Raw genomic sequence first — 23,057 nt, forward strand, 5'->3', positions numbered from 1 at the left:
ATCCTCCTTTAGGGAGGACAGTCCTTCTTTTGTAAGTTCCGTCTTCCCTCGAAAAGTGTCCTCCACCACCACCACACGAAGCATAGAGAGTCCTTCGTCCATTTCCATCTTGGCCCATCAGCAGATGATCCTGGAGCGTCCCTACACCTTCCGTCCTCCTTTGGAGGATATCCTTTTTGATATTGGAAGACTAATCTGTAAATGTCCGTATTCGATCGATGCAGAGTCGATCTATTGTGTGTGATGTGACGTATTTGTATTTGACATGATGATTTGTCAAGGATCAGTACAGTGCAGCAAGACGTGATTATGAAACACATGTGCTCCGCATGGGAGACCTTGAGAGCATGCAATATACTGAGCCCGCAAATGGCTTTGTGTACTTCTTACTGAGACACGACATGACACATCCAACATTGTATACTCACGATTATTTCTTTCTCAGTGAATATTCAATCATAGACAGGTAAGTACAATTCACGTAAAATTCAATATGAAGGATATTTCTTGTTCAGATATTTCCAATATATTGTTACAAGATGATACATTGACAAAAAAATATTCATTCAATGGAAAAGAACTCATTTAGATGATATCTAAATGAGTATTTTTCTTACAATTATTATTAAAAATTAATAGGCATGTAAGCATCATTACAATATAAAATATTACAAATGTTTTTATTATGCATTTATATTATAGTATATTATTGTTGCAATGAATAAAATGTTTATTTATTTTTGTCCTCCTTTTCATTGTAAAAAAGTTGGTCACCTTAAGAGCTCCTGATGTCTTGGCAGCACCCGCAAGACAGAACACACAGCAGGCTCATCATCTGTGTTTATTAAAAACTGTTTAATTGCTTCCTATCCTAATAACTTTACAAATATAGAACTACATGCCAGTCTGGGTGTGCTCCGTAGTGAGTCACTACAAACTAGCCCAGGCACAGCTTAATGCTGCCATCATCCATGAGCAGTCTCAGCGGGGGCCTCAGCCATAGCGTGAGGGGCTTGGGGGAAGGCCGCCGGGGTAGCCAGGCCACCTGGCTTCAGGTCTGTGCAGGCACTTCAACAGCACGGTGCTCATTCTCTGTCCGTTGTGTCTCCATGTACTTGCGCATTTTCTCAACTATCCAGGAGGGCAGGACAAAGGATTTCAGCTCCTCTAACTTCAGGTCCAGGCATCCTCTGGCATAGACATTGAGGAGAAAAGTTGAAGACAGGATGTAGGCCCAGGCTCACCCTGGGGCTAGGGTAAGGCAGTGGGGAGGGGACAGGCCAGATCTACTAGAATTACCTGTAATCATCACTGGCAGCGAGGTCCCGGATGTCCTCCTCAATGAGGAGGTAGGCCTGGGGCAGGAGCAAAGGAGAGTGGCCATCAGCACTGACTCATTTATGTCTAACTCAATACTACTTTATTAACCATATGCTTAATGGAAGGGCTGTAAGGGAGGGGCATACTTTATAATTTTGTAGGGGAGAGTAACCAGGGAGAGACTGTCTGGGGATCTTTCCCTCAAATAGAAACTGTGTGGGTGGGGGAATGGGGACTGGTGACTCTTTATATGATAAGGTGCCAAGGAATTGCAAAAATTGTTAACATTAGTATTTTAAAAGGAAGAGTCAGGCCCCCTTACCCCTCCTTTCTTTCTTTTTTACTTTATTTATTTATTTATTATATTTATTGATTTTTAGAGAGAGAGAGAGAGAGAGAGAGAGAGAGAAGGGGGAGGAGCAGGAAGCATCAACTCCCATATGTGCCTTGACCAGGCAAGCCCAAGGTATCGGACCGGTGACCTGTGTTCCAGGTCGACGCTTTATCCCACTGCACCACCACAGGTCAGGTACCCCTCCTTTCTAAAGAGAAAAAAACCCTAAAGAGAGAGGTTGAAGGGGCAAAAGTTAGTAACTAATAATTTAACTATAGTTCTCTGGAAGGACTGAGGCCACTTGCTAGACAGCAAAGAAAGTAAAACTTTTCTGAAAACTTCCTATTCCCCTTCCTTAAGAGCCTTTAGGAGACAATGTTTACATATCTTAATTAAAAATTCCTACACTGATTCCTCCCCTCCTGGAGTCCTGAGAGTGACGTATACTTCTAGACAAAGGGATCAAGAGCCCACTCCCCTTGCTTGAAAAACCTGCATTCTGTAACATTTTATATGCTTTCTAATAATCATCCCTCTTTTTTTTTTTTTTTTTTTTTTTTTTTTGTATTTTGCTTAAGTTGGAAACGGGGAGGCAATCAGATAGACTCCCACATGCGCCAGACCGGGATCCACCCGGCATGCCCACCAGGGGACGATGCTCTGCCCATCTGGGGCGTCGCTCTGCCACAATCAGAGCCATTCTAGTGCCTGAGGCAGAGGCCACAGAGCCATCCTCAGTGACCCGGCAAACTTTGCTCCAATGGAGCCTCGGCTGGGCTGCGGGGGGGGGGGGGGGGGGGGGGGGGGGGAGACAGAGAGGAAGGAGAGGGGGAGGGGTGGAGAAGCAGATGGGCACTTCTCCTGTGTGCCCTGGCCGGGAATCGAACCCGGGACTCCCGCACGCCAGGCCGACGCTCTACCACTGAGCCAACTGGCCAGGGCCTAATCCCTTTTGGAATTTTTTTTTTTTTAAAGATTTTATTTATTCATTATAGAGAGGGGAGAGAGAGAGAGAGAAGAGGGGAGGAGCAGGAAGCATCAACTCCCATATGTGCCTTGACCAGGCAAGCCCAGGGTTTTGAACCGGCAACCTCAGCGTTTCCAGGTTGACGCTTTATCCACTGCGCCACCACAGGTCAGCCTTTTGGAATTCTTTATATGGATAAAACTTGTAAACTAAACAAGCGGGGACTAGCTAGCCCCAAAACTAATTAGGTTTCCTAATAAGTTGGCCCCAACACTTTTAGCAAAGGTAATTTCATTTAGCTTCTCTCCTTATCCTAAGCTAAATAAAACATTTCATTTCCCACTGTTGTGGCAACAAGGATAAGTGTAAAGCCTGGAAGATTTGGGAATGTCTTTGATATGTAAAAAGACACTCATCATTTATCGCTACTGTGTTGAAATGTAAAGACATTTACTGCTACTGTGTTGGGTATGTAAAACATTTATCACTACTGTGTTATCTTGTAGTCTTAATGTGTAGGAATGTTTTTCCTTTTAATAGATTCTATAGATAAATGTTGTAAGCATATCAGTAGATGACTTTTGTATCATGCTCCCCCTCTTTTCCCCCCCAACCAGTATGTGATCATGTCTATATAACCAACCTCAGGACTATCATTAAGGCTGCACGATTTGGATTAGGTATACCCCGTGTAAGTCATATGTAGCGGCTTATTAATAAATCTCCTAAAATTTGTTCTGTATCCTGCCTTAGTGTCTCTATGTAACTTGTGGATTAAAGTAACATACTTTATAATATTATAACTTCCTGAGGTGCTTAATAACAAACTGGCAAGAGAGCAAGCAAAATATACACAGAAACAGGAAATCTGGAGGAAGCTAGGCTAACTGTAGCAGCCAAGATTATCTGGTTCTGAACTTCGTGGCAGAAGGGAAAACTGCCTGGCAACTGGGCTGTACTGTCCCGGGCCGGGGAAGGTGCCTTGGCCGGACGCTGTGCGCTGCAGAGGGAGAGAGCCCTCTCGCCCTCTCGTGAGCTCACCATCCGGAGGGTGCTGTTCACCACGTGGGAACGTCTGTAGGAGGCAGTTCTTTCTAGTCTCAGGTCAGGAATAATTAATTGTGTGTCCCGGGGGTAATTTGACTGTCTTCATCTTAAGGGTACTAGGAAGTTTTTAACAGACCAGGTGTTCTGGAGAGGGGCCTGGAGCTGAATTTGTGAAAACCCAGAAGTGCACTAGTGTCTCAGGTCAGCAATTAAAAAACTTAAAAAAAAAAAGTTCAGCTCACAGCTTACTTTTAGATCCTGTGTCCTCCTACCCCTATTTTTTACTTGTTATGTTGCATTTTCTGTATCAGTGGTAAGCTCTCAGAAATCTTTTTTAAACAGAGTGTAGGTATAAACAGAATAGTAAAATAAAAGATAGCTTTCAATACCAGAGAGGAGGTGGCACACTGGTTTGCAAGGCCCCTGGATTCTGATAGGAGCAGTCCCAGCAGTGGGACTAAGAGGGTCCGCAGGTGTATGTGGGGGACACTGCATGTGATGAAAAAGCCCTTCGTGATGGTTCAGAACTCATGCAACGATCATCTTCCTAAGGTCGCGGCTTGATGTGAGCTGAAAACTCTTGAGCTAACTCTGGAAGGGCTGCCAGGTGTGGCAAACAAGTTTTATTCCTACTGACAATGAGTGCTGCCTGGGGCACTGTGCTGAGAAAAGATTTTTTTTTTTTACAGAGACAGAGTCAGAGAGAGGGATAGACAGGGACAGACAGATAGGAACGGAGAGAGATGAGAAGCATCAATCATTAGTTTTTCGTTGTGACACCTAAGTTGTACATTGATTGCTTTCTCATATGTGCCTTGACCGTGGGCCTTCAGCAGACCGAGTAACCCCTTGCTCGAGCCAGCAACCTTGGGTCCAAGTTGGTGAGCTTTTGCTCAAACCAGATGAACCCGCACTCAAGCTGGTGACCTCGGGGTCTCGAACCTGGGTCCTCGGCAACCCAGTCTGACGTTCTATCCACTGTGTCACCGCCTGGTCAGGCAGAAAAAAGATTTAACAGTGTCTGGTGGCGGAGTGTTGGGATGGAAGAGTGATATCTGTCAATGGGTACAAGGGCTAAGTAGTAGGAAGTGTATCTTGTAAGTATCTGCCTTTTTTTTTTTTTTTTTACAGAGACAGAGAGAGTCAGAGAGAGGGATAGATAGGGACAGACAGATGGGAATGGAGAGAGATGAGAAGCATCAATCACCAGTTTTTCGTTGTGACACCTTAGTTGTTCATTGATTGCTTTCTCATATGTGCCTTGACTGCGGGCCTTCAGCAGACTGAGTAGCCCCTTGCTCGAGCCAGCGACCTTGGGTCCAAGCTAGTGAGCTATTGCTCAAACCATAAGAGCCCGCGCTCAAGCTGGCGACCTTGGGGTTTCGAACCTGGGTCTTCCGCATCCCAGTCCGATGCTCTATCCACTGCGCCACTGCCTGGTCAGGCTTTGTCTGCCATTCTTGTGCATAGCTAATACAACCTAAATATGAAGGATGAGGTGGGGAGGTGGGAGGTGGGGAGGTGGGGAGGTGGGGAGGTGGGGAGGTGGGGAGGGGTGGTGTGGGAGACTAGAGACAGCAAAGGGAACCCCAGGGATTACAGCCTGCTGTTCAGCATGAAGGAACAGGCCCTCTCTGCCCTTCCAACCCTCCCTTTCTACATCCATTAGGCTCTGAGAGTATCTCAGATAAGGAGGTAAGCTGCCACCAACAGCTGGAAGCCTGGCCCCTGGGCTGGGGAGTCTCTGGCAGGGGCACCAGGGAAGGCGCTCACTTACCATCTTCCCCCCAGTGGCCCGCATGTGATGTTGCTCGGCCAGCCAGTGCTTGTCCTGGGGATCAGCTGCATACTGTGAGGGATGAAGTCACAGGGGAGACATTAGCCTGGTGCGAGGGGCTTTGCTCACTTGGTCCCAGAGCATACCCTTGGCTCTTGAGCAGTTCTTATGAACACCTTGTCCTAGCTGGGTGGACGTGCAGGCCTCACTGGCCTCTCAGAACATTTGAATCCATGAAGCCAGGGGTGGGACCCAATTTCCAGAGATTTAGTTCACATCTAATCCCCAACCCTTCCTTTCTCAAAACAGCATCTCTGGCAATGAGTCGGACTGGTGACTATTATTATAGAGCTCTGCTCCTCTTTGAAATAATGAGCTAAGGAAGCTTGTAACACGTGACTATTATGGTGACCATACTTTCTAAAACAAAAATCAGGACACTTCAGCCTGACTGGTGGTGGCGCAGTGGATAGAGCATCAGACTGGGACGCTGAGGACCCAGGTTGGAAATCCCATGGTTGCCGGCTTGAGTATGGGCTCATCTGGCTTGAGTAAGGGTTCACCAGCTTACGCGTGGGGTCACTGGCTTGGGCACAGGATCATCAACATGATCCTATGGTCGCTGGCTTGAGCCCAAAGGTCTCTGGCTTGAACCCAAGATCACTGGCTTGATGCCCAAGGTCGCTGGCTTGAAGCCCAAGGTTGCTGGCTTGAGCAAGGGGGTCACTCGGTCTGCTGTAGCCCCCCCGGTCAGGGCACATATGAGAAGCAATCAATGAACTAAAGGTGCCCCAACTATGAGTTGATTTTTCTCATCTCACTCTTCCTGTCTCTGTCTCTCTTCCTCTCTTACTAAAAAAAAAAAAAAAAAAAAAAATCAGGACACTTCATGCTTGGGGGGAGGAAGGATGTATTATGGTTAAGAACCCGGTTTTGGAATGAGACAGAAAAGGTTTAAAGTCTGGTTTCTGCCACTCATTAGATGGCGTAAACCCGGGCAATAATTTTCCTGAGACTCAGTTTCTTCATTTATAAAACAGACAGTATTAATACTTATCTTCTAGGGTTGTTGTTAATAATAAACAAAATAGTGCATAGAAAGTGCTAAATATAGGATATAACATATACTAAGTACTCAATAAAGGTAGATTTTATAAAATAGATGGAACATTTGGTAGAGACCAAGCTGAGAGATTTGTATCGTGACTACCTTTGAGTTTAAATCATTTCACTTCCCATGGAATGTAAACGTCAGTGAAAAGTTTAAAAGTATGTACTGTGACCCTGCAATCGCATTCCCGGTAAACCATGTTCTAGACCACAGCTTGCCCTGCACGGAAGGTAAGCTCTGTGCGGGCAAGGAGGCCTGTGTCTGCTGGGCTGCCACGGCGTCTGTAGCACCTTGCGAGCGCTCGGCGCCCAGTGAGTAGTTGTTCAATGAATGACTGAATTTTTGGGTGAAAAAAAATCAGAGAACAATATGTATAGTATGATTTCAGTAACATGAAATACCACTGAAGGACAGGGGAGGGCGCACTCACACACCTGCATGCAGAGGAAGGGAATGAAGGCTCCTGGCACGCTGTCAGTGTGACCGCCAGGGGGACAGGCAGAGTCAAGGGTAGAGGAAACTGTATTTTGTTCCCTATTAGCTTCTGTGTATTATTTGAATCTTTTACAAGAATGGGTTTATGTATTATTTCTACAATTTAAAAAAGGTGAAAAGTTAAAGCATACAACATAACTGAACGACAAGATAACCTGGACTTGTTATCTTTGAATATATGTATCCTGATTTATTTATTTATTTATTTATTTATTTTAATTTTATTTATTTATTTCTTACAGAGACAGAGAGTGAGCCAGAGAGAGGGATCGACAGGGACAGAGAGAGATGAGAAGCATCAGTCATCAGTTTTTCGTTGTGACACCTTAGTTGTTCACTGATTGCTTTCTCATATGTGCCTTGACTGTGGGGCTACAGCAGACCGAGTAACCCCCTGCTGGAGCCAGTGACCTTGAGTTCAAGCTGGTGGGCTTTTTGCTCAAACCAGATGAGCCCGCGCTCAAGCCGGTGACCTCGGGGTCTCGAACCTGGGTCTTCCGCATCCCAGTCCGACGCTCTATCCACTGTGCCACCGCCTGGTCAGGCATATCCTGATTTATTGATGTCGCCCCATTAAAAAAATAAAATTATTAAAAAAAAAAAAAGTTAAAGCATAGAGAATTAAAAGTAAAACAACACAAAAATTTTCCCTTCGCTTATTAGACTGGAAAGGTTAAAATGAAAGCTAGTATCCACTAATAATGAGAGTGGGAGTTGGGAGTTTATTAAAAACGGTGGGTTGCCTGACCTGTGGTGGTGCAGTGGATAAAGCCTCGACCTGGAATGCTGAGGTTGCTGGTTCAAAACCCTGGGCTTGCCCGGTCAAGGCACATATGGGAGTTGAAGCTTCCTGCTCCTCCCCCCTTCTCTCTCTCTCTCTCTATCTCTCTCTCTCTCTCTCTCCTCTAAAATGAATAAATAAATAAAAATAATTTAAAAAAAAACAAAAAAAGAACAAAAAAAAACCGGTGGGTCTAAGAATTGGGTAAAAATGATTAACATTTATTGGAGCCCTTGCTACATGCGAAGCATTGTGTTGGGTGCTTTACTGCACTCTCTCTTAATTCTACCAACCCTGTGGGTTAGTCTGTATCATTTTTCCCCCCTCCCCCCAAGGCGGGGAGGCAGACAGACAGATTCCTGCATGTGCTCGACCGGGATCCACCCGGCATGCCCACCAGGGGGCGATGCTCTGCCCATCTGGAGTGTTGCTCTGCTGTAACTGGAGCCATTCTAGCGCCTGAGGCGGAGGCCATGGAGCCATCCTCAGTGCCCGGGGCCAACTTTGCTCCAATGGAGCCTTGGCTGCTGGAAGGGAAGAGAGAGAGAGAAAGGAGGGGGAAGGAGGGTGGAGAAGCAGATGGGCGCTTCTGTGTGTACTGGCCGGGAATCGAACCCAGGACTTCCACACGGCAGGCTGACGCTCTACCGCTGAGCCAATCAGCCAGGGCCTCATTTCCATTTTATAGATGACAAAACATGATCAGAAATGTGAAGCCAATTGCCCAAAGTCACATAGCTAGTAAGTAACAGACCCAGGACTGAAACCATACTTGTAACCATCTAACACAGGAATTCAAAGTATGTCCGAGAGCATATCCACTGGGGGACAATGCAAGCAAGTTCTTGAAAGACCCGGAAAAGATCAGCCAGGCAGAAGCCATGGGGGGGGGGGTTACCCAGGTAACGGGAGCAGCAGGAGTGGATGGACACCGAGAGAGGAAAATGAAGAAGTAGCAAGTAGGCAAACTGTCTAGGCGTTGGGAATCCCAAAACATAAGACTGAAAACATAGAGGAGGCAGGTCTGCCCTTCAAAGAACTTGAGCTTGTACAGAATGTAGCAGACAGTGTCCATGGTTCTGAGACCTCAGAGGGGATACACAGTTCTGGCAAGGGGCATTAACCTTGTGAATAGATACAAAAAAACATGTCTTGTATACACACGCACAATTTTGTTTTCTAATGTTTGGGTGCTTTTGTGACTGAGAAAATACAAATTCATGTAAGAGGGTCAATGAATTCATGACTCCCGCCCATCTGTTGTTTCCTCAAACAGAGTTGAGCAAGCACAGCTGCGCTCAGCAGGGGTCCTCTCTTTGAAGCCTTGCGCCAACCTCTTCACAGACAACTGGATATAGGGTAGTGGTTAAGAGCTCAGGCTTTGCTGAGGACAGACCCGGATTTGAGTCCTGACTCACTAATTACTAGATGAGTAACTCTGAACAAGTCACTTAGCCTTCCTCAACCTGTTTGTTCTGTTTAAGTTGTAAAATAGGGACAACAATACCTACCCGAAAGGACAGTCCACGAGATAATGTAAGTGTGGAACCTGAAACCATGTTTGGCACACAATAAACACACAAGGCAAGTAGCGATTAGCATCGAGGCACAGAGGTGTGGAGTCAAGTACAAAAGGTACAGGTCAGAGGCAACTGGAGGGGCAACCAGAAGCCTGGCTCCCAGACCCGTGTTTGTCCCAAGCTTCTCTGTGCCATCTAGAGCCTCCAATGTCAAATATCCCCCTGCAGTGGCCTGCCTCACCCCTAGCACTCACCTACCTTAAAGAGGTGTGGGTGCTTGATGTAGATTCTCCCTCTCGTGCCCCCCATCCCCAGGGCTCTGCAAAGTAACAGACAAGTGGTCAGGATTCCAGCAGTTGTTGTCCTTGGGGCGGACCCCTCAGTGCCAAAGCGCGTAGACTTACTTGTTGGCTCGAGATCCTAACACAAAGGTGGTAGATTCATTCAGCCGAGCTGGGTCCCACTATATGACAAACAGAGAGGCTGTGAGGGTGAGGTTTATCTGGTGGGCAGGAAGGAAACACTCCTCCCCTCCCCTCAACCAATAACCACCCTTGTCCATTATTCAAAACAGGTGAGTCAAGAAACTGACTACTGCCTGACTAGGCGGTGGCGCAGTGGATAGAGCACTGGACTAGGACGGGGAGGACCCAGGTTCGAAACCCCGAGGTCGCCAGCTTGAATGCGGGCTAATCTGGTTTGAGCAAGGCTCACCAGCTTGAGCCCAAGGTCGCTGGCTTGAGCAAGGGGTTACTCAGTCTGCTGTAGCCCTCAGGTCAAGGCACATATGAGAAAGCAATCAATGAACAACTAAGGTGCCATAACAAAGAACTGATGCTTCTCATCTCTCTCCCTTCCTATCTGTCCCTCTCTCGGTCTCTCTCTATCACAAAAGAAGAAGAAAAAAAAAAGAAACAAAATACTTACAATACACTAGGCCCTGTGCTAGACACTGGGGATAAAGAGGTAAGATAGTCTCTGTTCTTCGAGGGGCCACAGACTTATGCGTACAGGTAATTACACCATCACAGGATGGGCATGAATGATACAGGCAAGTGCAGGGTGTGAGGGGTGCCAAAGGAGAGGGTGACAGGCGCCCTTAAGGAAGTAATTACCAAGATGATTCTGAAAGAGTGAGCACAAGTTAGGGTAGAGGGGAGGAAGGAGGAGCAGCAGGAACAAAGGCAGGTGAGAGTTGGTTTGCATGCTGGAGGGACTACAGCAATTCTGTTGCTAAGAGAGAGAGAGAACAGAAATTAGGGAGTGGCAGTTAATGAGGCTGGAGAGAGAAGCCGAGGGCCCTAGTACATTCTATTCATTCTAGAGGCTCTGAGGGGAGTCGCTGAGGCCTCTGCACAGGGGGAGCCAGGCTTGCTTTAAAGATAGCTCACTCTTCTGCAACGTGGCTAATGGATTTGAAGCGGGGCAGTTTAGAGGTTGTTGTAATAGAGCAGTTGTGAAGGATGATGAGGGCCGGAACTAGGATGGCAGTAAGGAGGCAGAGGACGGAATAGCGACTGTGATATATTTAGGAGGTAGAAGCATCCGGGACTTGGCTGGATGCAGGGAGAGGAAGGCCAGGAAGGGGCAAGGATGAGCAAGGTAGAGAACATAAAAGAAGGCTGAGCAGATTGTGATTCCCATTTTGGACATGCTGAGTTTGAAATGCTATGAAAATTCCAGGCAGGGGTCCAGCAGACAGTAGATGTGGGGCAAATCAAGGGTATGACCACTTTAGACATGCTGGTCTCTGAAACCATCATCCAGAGAGAAACTAGACGGGGAAGCGGGCCAAGGAGAGAATTCTGGGCACGCCCATGTGTATGGGTCACTGCTGAGGAATAACTCAGAGAGCGAGGATGTTGCAGAGGAACAGAAAGACCTGAAAGAGCCAGGAGAATGCAGGACCACGGCTTTAAGGGCAGAGCTTTTGAAGGAAAGCATGGTCACTGGGTGAAAGCAGAGGGCCGGTACGACAGGGGTGGACCCTTTTTACTGGACACACCAGGACAGCAGAGCTTTTACCTGACTGGGCTTCCACACATGCTTGTACTTAAAGAACGGAGTCTGCTGCCCAAAGACCTTGCAAACAACTGTTCTGGAGACAACAGAGGCTGATGGTGGAGAGCACACACTCTGGTGTCAACGGGTCTTCTGTTCGAGACTTGGCTCCACCACGACTAGTATGTGACTCTGAGCAAGTCCTAAGCCTCAGTACACACTCACATGTGTTGGGTGGGTAAGATACTAAATAAGATGATTGCTGGGAGTTGGCAGGAAAGGAAGCTCCTTGACTAGAGAAGGGCAACAGAATCTATTCCTCGGGTGTTACAAACATTCAGTGAGATGACCCATGTACAGATTCAGGGAGCGTTTGTCACATATTAAGTATTGCGTAAGCATTAGTGACCACGAGCTCTCACGGGAGGCTTCAGCAGACTCAGGCCTTCTCTTTGTTTTACCCCAACTCCAGCCCCTACTCGAGAGCCTCATGGGAGGCCAGCGCTGGGATCGGGGACGGGCAACATGGCTCTGGGATGGCCAGCACGCGTCCTTCCCCACCCCCAGCCTCTTCCCTCACGGTGGGCCCCGGAGCCTTGACTGAGTCTCTCGGGGTTGAGGTCACTGCCATGCTCACATAATCGTACCTTGGGGCCTTCTCGGCGAATTGGTTCACAGGATTTTGGTTTCCACCTGATTGGAAGGAGAGAAGAAAGGTGAATTCTCTCACTTTGGCCCTGGGCACACTTCCTCCTAGTAACCCACTGGGGGAGACACAAAGGGAGAGGGGCACTGGATGGGAAACCATCCTAGGATATCAAGTCCAGGCACCTCTTTGAGTTGTTCTCATCTGACAAAACTGCGGTGTGTCCATGAGGAATGAGCTCGCTCAGGTAGGACGCAGGTCTAAGGTGTGCTGTTACCAGCACTCCATGTCCTAGGCCAGTGGCTCTCAGCTAGCCCCACCGTTCTTAACCAGACCCGAGAAGCTTTATCTGCTTTGTACATTGGGCTTCCGTGTACAGTTTTGTTTGAAAATCTTTTTATTTTTTTTTTTATTTTTCTGAAGCTGGAAACAGGGAGAGACAGTTAGACAGACTCCCGCATGCGCCCGACCAGGATCCACCCGGCACGCCCACCAGGGGCTACGCTCTGCCCACCAGGGGGCGATGCTCTGCCCCTCCGGGGCGTCGCTCTGCCGCGACCAGAGCCACTCTAGCACCTGGGGCAGAGGCCAAGGAGCCATCCCCAGCACCCGGGCCATCCTTGCTCCAATGGAGCCTTGGCTGCGGGAGGGTAAGAGAGAGACAGAGAGGAAGGGGGGGGGGGTGGAGAAGCAAACGGGCACTTCTCCTATGTGCCCTGGCTGGGAATCGAACCCGGGTCCCCCGCATGCCAGGCCGACGCTCTACCGCTGAGCCAACCGGCCAGGGTGAAAATCTTTGAAAATGACCGTCCTAGAGGGAATGGAGTAGTCTTGACCCTTAGCTGTAGGACTTTAGGCAAGTTAATTCTTTGAGCCTTTTCCTTTTCTGCAAAATTAATTATACTTTCATTAGCGGGTGGTTGTAAGGATTAAAAAGTATGTATGTATGGGGTTCAGACCAGTTAGGGTACACTGTAAACATTCACTACACACTACTAACAGAGAAAGCCTGGTGTTAATGGAGTCGGGCTGGACTGTTCTGGGGCAAAAGCAGGATGAAACCACCTCCTCCTTGCTGCTTTTTTCCCTACCCTCCCACCTGGTGACTTGAAAGACCTGATTTCTACAGGAGCAGAACACTGGTCTCTTTCTCCCAGCCCACTCCCTCCCTGTTCCTCCTTCGGCTCAGTGGTCCCCACTTACACCATGCCGGTGGATGCCCGGTCATTTGACAGGATGTGTCCCGGAGGCCGTCCCTTCCTCTGCCACAAAGAACAGCTGTCAAAGGCCTGACCCTGTGGATGCGCCACCCTGCCCCATCCCACTGGCAGGTGCATGGTCACTGGTGGAGATGGATTTTCCAAAGAGACCAAATGGTGCTTGAGAGTGAACAGGGACAGTGTGTTTCGAGGGCGCCTGCTTCTCATGCTAGAAGGGTCCCAGGATGCTCGGAGGAAGCCGCCGCCTTCTCTGGAGCTCAGTATCCCAGGACAACTGGCATTGGATATTCTGGCAGTATTCCCTGCCAGAAAACGTGGAGATGGTTTACCTTTTTGGGAATGGGACTTCCTCGATGGGCACCTTCCTCTTCCACCTGCCGACCACGCTGCAGAAAGAGGAAAGGTAGTGAGTGCAAGGCCGGTGCCATGGCTGCAGGTTCCCTGGGACGCAGAAGACAGAGCCCCTGGACCACACCCTCCAGCCCTGCCCTGAGCCAGGCCTCAGAAGCCCCCCAGCAGGGTATCTGGACCTCGCCCTACAAATGGGTGGTACGTGGAACCCCCCTGCCTCCCAGTCTGATCAGTTTCCCCTCCTAACCCCCAGCTCAGGGAATCTGACCTTTATTCCTGGAAGCTCATGAGTCAATCTGGGTATAACCTTTTCTCCATCTGTAAACAGTAGTTTAGCCTGAATGGAAAAGACCGCGGTAACAGTCACTATTTTGGGGGAAGCTTCTGCTTTCATTTTTATAGACACATTCCAAACTGGATTACAATTGTTCCATGGTCAGTACAAAGGCACTCGAAGATATGCACTAAGTAGATACCTATTTTTTTTTAAAGATTTTATTTATTCATTTTAGAGAAGGGGGGAGAAAGAGAGAAGGGAGAGAGAAGGGGGGGAGGAGCAGGAAGCATCAACTCCCATATGTGCCTTGACTGGGCAAGCCCAGGGTTTCAAGTCAGTGACCTCAGCATTCCAGGTCGACGCTTTATCCACTGCGCCACCACAGGTCAGGCGATACCTATTTTTTTTTAAATTTGGGTAATATATCGCCTGACCGGTGGTAGAACAGTGGATAGAGAGTTGTCCTGGGATACTGAGGTCCCAGGTTGGAAACCCCAAGGTTACTACTGGCTCGAGCGCAGGGTTGCTGGCTTGAATGTGGGATCATCAACATGACCCCCTTGGTCGCTGGCTTGAGCCTAAGGTTGCTGGCTTGAGCAAGGGGTCACTGGTTTGGCTGGAGCCCCCCCTACCTGCATCAAGGCATGTATGAGGAGCAATCAATGAACAAATAAAGTGATGCAACTACTCACTGATGCTTCTCATCTCTCTCTCTCTTCCTGTCTCTCTCTCTCATACACACACACACAAAACAAAAAATTGAGTAATATATAATCACTGTTGAAAAATTAAAAAATGTAAATAAGTAAAATAAATCAAACCTGACACCTCAGTATCCTGAGAATACTGTTAATATTTCAATATAAATTCTTCCTCACTTTTTCCCATGTAAATATATACTATATGTATATTTTACTTATTTACATTTTTAAATTTTTCAATAATGATCATAAATTACTCAAGTTTTTTTTAAAAAATAGATATCTACAGATTTATATAACAGTCTGCCCATGTCGTGTGGATGTCCCAAATATGCCACACCCCCAACTGAACTCATGATCTCCTCCTCCAAAAGTTGTTCCTTCTCAGTGAAGAGCGCACGGGTCTTGGTGCACATGTCACTCACTTCATCCCTGTCTGCCCAACTGGGATATAAGTGCTAGGAGAATGGGAACTCTGCTTGTCTGTTTGCCATTTATTCATCCATTCATTCACTCACTTACTACTCATTCAATAAATACTTAGTGTACTCATAGTAAGAGTCATATCCTAGGGCTAGGAATACAGCAGCGAACAAGATCAGGCCTCAACTCTTATAGAATCAAGATTTTAGCAGAGGAGGGAGGCAGACAATAAACAGTTGAGCTACTAATAATTTCAAATTGAAATAAATAGTGGAGATAAACAAGGGAGGTGATAGTAACTGGAGCTGGGGAAGGAAGTGAGATGAAGGCTACTTTAGATGGAGTGTTCAGTGGTGGCCTCTCTGATGAGGTGATATTTCAGCTAAATCTGAAGAAAAGGAGCCAGCTATGTAGAGTGAAGGGTAGAGCATGCCACGCAGTGAGAGCAGAAAGTGCAAAGGCCCTGAGCTGGTTGGTGTGCCAGAGAAGCAGGAGTCCAGCATGGCTAGAATATAGTCAAAAGGGGCAGGTGGGATGAATTGAAGTTTAAGAGGCAGGAGCCAGTCCACGCGGGGTTTGTGGGTCATGGTAAGGCATGAGGGTTTTATTCTGCCTTCAAAGTGAAGTCACTGAAGTGTTTTAGAGCGCAGAGTGAGACCATGTGGTGCATCTCTGAAAGGATGGTCTGGGTGCTGTGAGAACGGACTGGAGCAAGGCAGGAGTGGAAGTATAATAGCTCAGGGCTGAGACATGCATCTGGGGATCGTCCGCAGTTACATGTGGAGGCTTCAAAGCCACAGGACTCGACGAAATCGCCTACGACGAGAACAAGCCACAGAAGAGAAGGGGTCTGGGACTGAGTTTGGGAGAGCACCAACAGTCAGAGGTCAGGCAGAGAAGATGAGCTGGCCTGGGAAGCCGGGGGGGGGGGCAGTGAGGCTGGAGCCAGGAGATGAGCATTCTAAGAAACAAAACACGATCCACTGCAACAAATGCCGCCAAGAAGCTGAGTAAGCTCTCATCGACGGCATGAGGTTCTGCCCCTCAGAACGGAGGTCCGGGCCCCGGTCTCGCTTTTGTCTAAGCCTGTGCCTGAGTAGCCAGCCAGCCAGCCAATCTCCTTATGATAATCACCCTTACAGAACTGAACTCAAACCAGCCCCTGTGGCTTTGACTCTGAAGAAATTCCCATTTTGACAGCTAACGGTTTCACAGTCAAGCACAGAATCTGGGTGATGCTGACCATTCCTGTAATAACAGCAGCTGACACATGCAAACAGGTTCACTGCTATCTTGGGAACACAGCCATTTATAGACCTGATGTCATGCCTCCTGACCACACCCTGAGAGGCAGGGAGGCAGAAAGGGTGATAGTCTCCATGATACCAAAAGGGGCTGGGACTTCTTGAAGGATCAAGTCACAAGTACTTGCAGAGCTGAGATGGACCTCAGCTATTCGAACTCTTGTGTGTTCTAAGCAACACTTTCTTCATCTGTAAATTAGGGATTAAAACATGTCTTCTGAACCAGTTTCCTCTGAGATGTAAATAAACAAATGCATGTGAAAACTTCTATCACAGAACCTGGCATATAGTAACTACTCCCCCCTCCCCTTTTAAATGTTTATTTTATTGATTTGAGAGAGAGAAAGACAGGATCAATCTGTTCCTGTATGTGTCCTGACCGGGGATTGAACGGGCAACCTCTGTGCTTCTGGACGATGCTCTAACCGAGCTATCCTGCTAGGGTGTTCCCTCCCCTTCTGTCAGCAACTCTTGCAAGCCCTAGCTGGATGCTGAGTGGCTTCCGCATCCCCCCTGGTGATGGGATCACACTTCTTAGCGGAGCCCCAGGGGCTGACCCTGTGTCCTACTTGGTCTCACCTGCTCCAGGCAGCTCCGACAGGCCTCCTGGATCAGCTGCTCTGCATCCACTTCTTCCCCGACGTTGTCTCGCACATTCAGTGCTGCCTTCTGGAAGAACTAGGGAGAAGTACAAAGAGGAAAAGTCACAAGTCCTGCTAATTTGCACCAACTTGAAGGAAACTGAATAGAAAAGAGAAGCTTTTCACTCTTTCCGCCATCACGGAGCCTGTGGAGGCTGCTGGGAAGAGGACTTCTAAAACGACGAATACGTCTGGAAGGCTGCGGTCCATGGCCATTTTTGCCAGCTATAAGCAGGTCTCTGGAACCAGAGGGAGCACACAGCTCTTCTTTAAATTGAAGGTGTTTCTGCCTGAGCTGAATCTGAGCTCTCTCTAGGCAAGAGTTGTGTTTATGTGGACAAAGCAAAGAACCACACGGTGACTCCTGGTGGCAAACCGAACAAACCCAGAGTTGTCTGCGAAAGAAACTCCTGCTCATGGAAACAGAGGCATGGCTCGTGCCAAATTCCGAAGCAACCTTCTTTCTAAGGCTGTTGGACACTTAATCCGTGTAATGCTGTGTCCCTCAAGGATCTAAACTTATTGAAAAGTAAATAAAAGTGGATTAGTTCTCTTGATTTTTGTTAAAAAAAAGAAGCCTTTATCATAGCTTCATACAGAAAGGTAAAGGAATTATGAGCACGATGTTGCGACCAGACAGATTTTGATTCATATCCCAGCCTCATTTCCCCACTCTGTCCTCGTTTTAGGAGGAGCATAATCACAGAGGTGCCCAAAGGATGGTCATTACAGCATTAATGTGTAAATAATGCAAAAATCAAAGAATAGCCCTGGCCGGTTGGCTCAGTGGTAGAGCGTCAGCCTGGCGTGCAGGAGTCCCGGGTTCAATTCCCAGCCAGGGCACACAGGAGAAGCGCCCATCTGCTTGTCCACCCCTCCCCCTCTCCTTCCTCTGTGTCTCTCTCTTCCCTTCCTGCAGCCAAGGCTCCAGTGGAGCAAAGCTGGCCCAGGCACTGAGGATGGCTCCATGGCCTCTGCCTCAGGCGCTAGAATGGCCCTGGTTGCAACAGAGCAATGCCCCAGATGGGCAGAGCATTGCCCCTTGGTAGGCATGCCGGGTGGATCCCGGTCGGGCGCATGCAGGAGTCTGTCTGACTGCCTCCCCGTTTCCAACTTCAGAAAAAGAAAAAAAAAAATGAAAAAAAAAATAAAAGAATAACCTAAATGTCCAGGTATAAAATAAATTATGGCATAGCCATATCATGAATATGCAAATTAAAAACCCCCAGGATATATAGAAAAAAATATTTTTGATATTAAAAGTATTTATGATATATTGCCAAGTAAAGGAAGCATGTTATAAAATAGTTTGGCATCATCTGAAGTGATTTATGTAAAATAGCAAAAGACAAACAGAGATGAAAGAACTGTAAGAATACATAGTAAAGTAACAGCCGTGACATCATGGATGACTGCGTTCCTTTTTGTTCTTATCTATATTCTCTCAGTTTTTATAGTATACATGTATGCCTTCTATAGAAGAAGGAATCCCAGTGCCGGAAGTGAACAGGCTAGGGGAGGCTGGGAAAGACCCAGACCGTAGAAAATCCTGATTGAATGTAACCTTGCCCAACCACAAAGGAACATCTGTGGGATATCCGGAGTGAGACCTGGCCAGGGCCCCAGGATGCCAGCAGCTTCACCTGATGGGGGGAAGGGGAGACAGGCCCTGGCCAGGTAGCTCAGTTGGTTAGAACATCCTTCCAATACCCTCCAAGGTTGTGGGTTCGATACCCAGTCAGGGCACATACAGGAACAGATAAGATGTTCCTGTCTTTCTCTTTCCCTTCCTCTCTTGCTAAAATCAATAAATAAAAATGAAAAGAAACAAAAACAAAAAAGGAAAGCAGAAGTTTCCTCCAGTGGGTAAGAGAGAAAGCTTGGGCCTGAAAACACCGAGGACAAGGTGATGAAATGTCCTCTATTCTGAGGGCTTTCCCAGCCGTGATCTGTGAACTAGAACTGTTCCCCACTCTCTTCCCCTTCTCTCTGGCCTCCCTAACAAAGCAGAAATTTACTAAAAGGCAGGACATTGTCCATTTTGTTTACTACTACATCACCTGTGCCTAGAACAGTGCCTGCCATTATGACAGGCGCTCAGTAAACCCTTCTTGAGTGAATCAGTAAACACAAGACGAGGAAGTTTAGGAAGAAAAACAAAGAGTTCAGTTCAGAATATGGTGGGTGTGAAGCATCCAGGAGGCATTCAAGTAGAACCACGCAGAAGTTTTTTTATAGTCCTAGAAAATAATTTTCTTTCTTTTTTTTTTTTTTAAATTTTTATTAATGTTAATGGGATGACATTAATAATTCAGGGTACATATATTCAAAGAAAACATGTCTAGGTTATCTTGTTATTAAATTGAAAATAATTTTCAATAATAATACTGGACGTATTATGAAACAAGTAACAAAAACACTTGTTATGTTCCAAACACAGTTCTGAGCACATTACACTTAAGTCATTTCATCCTCACAACAGCTTGGCAAAAGAGGTGTTCAAATTACCCCCAAAGAGGAAGAAAAGTTCTCAGGGATTCAGAATTGGAAAACCTGAGCTGTCTGTGTGTACTAGAGAGAGCAAGGGAGAGAGCCAGGGAGAGAGTGGTGCAGGGAAGACTGCTCCTGTGTTATTAAGGACTGATGCTGTTTTACCTTTGTGTCCCTCTCACCTTCATGTACTTGTTGAATACAGTCTGGATCTCCTCATTGATGCTAGGCTGCAACACAGCTCGGAGGAGGTCCATAGAGATGGCAGGATCTGTGAAACTGCATACAGGACAGAGACACAGTCAGGGGACATGTCCCAAACACATTCTTTCTTAGTCTTCCCAGGCAATTATTGCCATAGGATCCTTTCATGACAGTAACAGGTAGCTTTTACTGAAAACTAGCTATGTGCTCAGTCTCTCTGTAAATCACATAGGTGTATGCTTTTATTTCACTCCCATAACTCTATGAAGTGAGTATTATTTTAGTTTTAAAATTAATTTATTGATATTAGAGAGAGAGAGAGGAAGAGTACAAGGGAGGGGGAGGGAAATAGAGAGAGAGAGAGAGAGAGAGAGAGAGAAACAGATTTATTGTTCCACTTATTTATGCATTCATTGGTTGATTCTTGTATGTGCCCTGACTGAGGATCAAACCCCTCAACCTTGGTGTATTGGAATGATGCTCTAACCAACTGAGCTACCTAGCCAGGGCTGAGTAATTATTTTAAAAGTGTTATGAAGTACTGTATAATATGTATACAGAAAAGTCTATACACTTTATTTATTTTATTTTATTATTATTATTTTTTTGTATTTTTCTGAAGTTGGAAACGGGGAGGCAGTCAGACAGACTCCTGCATGCGCCCGACCGGGATCCACAGGGCATGCCCACCAGGGGGCAATGCTCTACCCATCTGGGGCGTTGCTCTGTAGCAACCAGAGCCATTCTAGCGCCTGAGGCAGAGGCCATGGAGCCATCCTCAGCGTCTGGGCCAACTTTGCTCCACTGGAGCCTTGGTTGCAGGAGGGGAAGAGAGAGACACAGAGGAAGGAGAGGGGGAGGGTGGAGAAGCAGATGGGCACTTCTCCTGTGTGCCCTGGCCGGGAATCAAACCCGGGACTCCTGCACGCCAGGCAACGCTCTACCACTGAGCCAACCAGCCAGGGCTGAAAAGTCTATACACTTTAATGAATAGTGTTCATGAACATCCATTTCATCACTGTCGAGGTCAATAAATATAATCAGGCCCTGGCTGGTTGGCTCAGCAGTAGAGCGTCGGCTGGGTGTGTGAAAGTTCCGGGTTCAATTCCCTGTCAGGGCACACAGGAGAAGCGCCCATCTGCTTCTCCCCCCTCCCCCCTCCCGTTCCTCTCTATCTCTCTCTTTTCCTCCCACAGCCAAGGCTCCACTGGAGCAAAGCTGGCCCGGGAGCTGAGGATGGCTCCATGGCCTTTGCCTCAGGTGTTAGAATGGCCCCAGATGGGCAGAACATCGCCCCCTGGTGGGCATGCCGGGTGAGTTCCCGGTCAGGTGCATGCGGGAGTCTGACTGCCTCCCTGCTTCTAACTTTGGAAAAATACAAAAAAAAAAGAAAAAAGAAAAAAAGAAATATAATCAGTATCCCAAAGGCCCATCTTGTGTTCTTTCCTTTCCCTTTTATTATTTATTTAATAATAATAACAATGGTTAGTTATTCATAATTACCCTATTATCACAGGTAACAGTAGCCTGTGATAATACTATTGTATTAGCCATACTTTAGCAACATTGATTTGTTGCATTCATCAGTTGCTTCTTTTATGTGCCCAAAGGGATGATGAAACCCTCAACCATGGCATATCCTGGCAACACCTGACCTAACAGAGCTACCTAGCCAGGACTAGTCACACTTTTTTAACCTCTGTGCTTCTCTGCCTCTTTTTTTTCTTTTGTTAAGGTGTTGTTTTTTCTTGAATTTATTGATTTTAGAGAAAAGAGAGAGAGAGAGAGAGAGAGAGAGAGAGAAACATCTATATGTTGTTCCATTCATTTATGCATTCACTGGTTGATTCTTGTATGTGCCCTGACTGGGAATTGAACCCCGCAATCATGATTATCAGAATGATGCTCTATTCAACTGAACAACTTGGCCAGGGCTACTCTGCCTTTTTAGAACCCTCAAACACAGACGAGTGAGTGTTAGGGATCTTAGTCATTGTTTAATCTACCTTTCCCCTTCATTTTGTACATAAATTCAGAGGGAGCAGTGACTTGCTCAAGGTTACAGAATCACAGAATCTGAGTCTCCTCTTTCCTAGTCCAGTGCTCTTTCAACCGCCTGACGATCTCTTCTCAGCATTCCACAACCAGAACCCCAAAGCTGCCTTCCAAGCCAGTGCCCGGAGGTCAGTCCCACCGGGAGTCAGCCTCACCTCGTAGTCATCTGTGAGCGGCGGCCCCTTCGCTGCACTTGCCGGTGCTTTATCATTATGTTCCAAGGGTTCTGCGGGGACCAAGGGGCAGATGTTATCGAAGTCTGTGATACTGGGGTGAAGGTGGAGGGTGGGCATGAAGTTAAACACAGCCCTGCTTCTCAGGTGCTTCCACCACCTCTCCCACCTTGGGGTCGGGGGGAGGGCAGTGATTGAAAGGTCCTGCCAGGGAAGAGAAACACGGAGAGAGCTTACAGCCTCAAAAGTCCCGACTGCCCCTTTTCAGGAACGGCTGGAGGTAGGGAACCGGTGTTTACCGAGGGCCTACTTCTTGGCTGACTGACGTGCCGGCGCTTTACCCGCACTATATCCCATCTCCACAACAGCCCCATGAGATACTAATCATCTCCGTGTTACAGAAGAGGAAACTGGAGCTCAGGGGGCTGACAGGACTGGCCCACGTCACCTAGCGAGGAGGGCGGCACCAGAAGTTGAATCTAGGTCGTCGGACTGCGAAAAACGCCAACCCCCTCGGTAGCACCAGCCGCCACCACGTTCTCTCGCCCGTGGGCTAGGGTCCCGGGGACCCGAGGGCCTGGCGGCCCGAGGTCGGACCCGGCCCGGTCTCCCTGGGAGTACTCTTACTGTGAGGACCAGCTGTCCCGCTGCGCCCACGTCTCCCAGCTCCAGGCCGCTCCGCTCTGCCCCGCCGGGTCCCCGCGGCTGCTCGGCGTCGCCAGTGGCTCCCATGGCACCCCCAACCCTCACAACTCCAGCCAGACTCTGCCAATGGGCCGGAAAGTGGCTCCGTGACGTCATTGGAACGCGCGAACACCTGCCAGAGAGCGCGACGCAGCCAGCTGCGGAGTTACCATGGGAACCAACCGCCGCCTCTCGCCACGGATCCGGAGGGTGGGCGGGGCTTTCTCAGGGGAGGGGCCCCTTCGCCGGTGTATGCTGGGGGTGTTCAGTCAAGAATCGTTCTCTGACCGAAGGAGTACGGGACAGAGGAAGGGAGCAGGTTCCCAGGGGCTGGGGATCGTAGAGGAGCGTTTCGTACAGTGGCGCCTGCAGTTTAATCTTTGAAAACCGTCGATTTTAACATGCTCGGTACTCAGCCCCCGGGATTGGAGTGGTCTAATGCAGGGACCCAGAAACCCAACAACAGGATGCCCATGTCATCTCTAACACTCACCGACCGGGTCTTCCCAGGCCTCGACCCCAGGGTCTGCCTCTT

The 23,057-nt window shown here is 47.8% G+C and overlaps 1 protein-coding gene across 1 annotated transcript; it reads right to left on the minus strand.

Annotated features, from left to right (window-relative positions):
* Positions 1-834: 834 nt before the first annotated feature.
* DNTTIP1 (deoxynucleotidyltransferase terminal interacting protein 1) lies at positions 835-22,654 on the minus strand. The gene is made up of 13 exons (XM_066385959.1): positions 22,466-22,654; positions 21,821-21,891; positions 19,589-19,685; positions 16,855-16,953; positions 13,839-13,907; positions 13,549-13,605; positions 13,203-13,261; positions 12,001-12,046; positions 9,757-9,815; positions 9,611-9,671; positions 5,446-5,517; positions 1,300-1,355; positions 835-1,190 (listed from the first exon to the last, which is right to left on the minus strand). The coding sequence occupies exons 1-13, from the start codon at positions 22,637-22,639 to the stop codon at positions 1,052-1,054; spliced, it is 1,059 nt and encodes a 352-aa protein (XP_066242056.1). The 5' UTR covers positions 22,640-22,654; the 3' UTR covers positions 835-1,051.
* Positions 22,655-23,057: the final 403 nt, after the last annotated feature.

Source organism: Saccopteryx leptura, chromosome 5, assembly GCF_036850995.1.
Source record: "Saccopteryx leptura isolate mSacLep1 chromosome 5, mSacLep1_pri_phased_curated, whole genome shotgun sequence".
Classification (NCBI taxonomy): Eukaryota; Metazoa; Chordata; class Mammalia; order Chiroptera; family Emballonuridae; genus Saccopteryx; species Saccopteryx leptura.

Coding starts and splice junctions, on each gene's coding strand:
- DNTTIP1 (XM_066385959.1), bottom strand. CDS start 22,639: ATGACGTCACGGAGCCACTTTCCGGCCCATTGGCAGAGTCTGGCTGGA. Junction 9,816..12,000: donor TTCGCCGAGAAGGCCCCAAG/GTACGATTATGT, acceptor TTTGTCATATAG/TGGGACCCAGCTCGGCTGAA. Junction 1,356..5,445: donor GGGCCACTGGGGGGAAGATG/GTAAGTGAGCGC, acceptor CTCCTGCCCCAG/GCCTACCTCCTCATTGAGGA.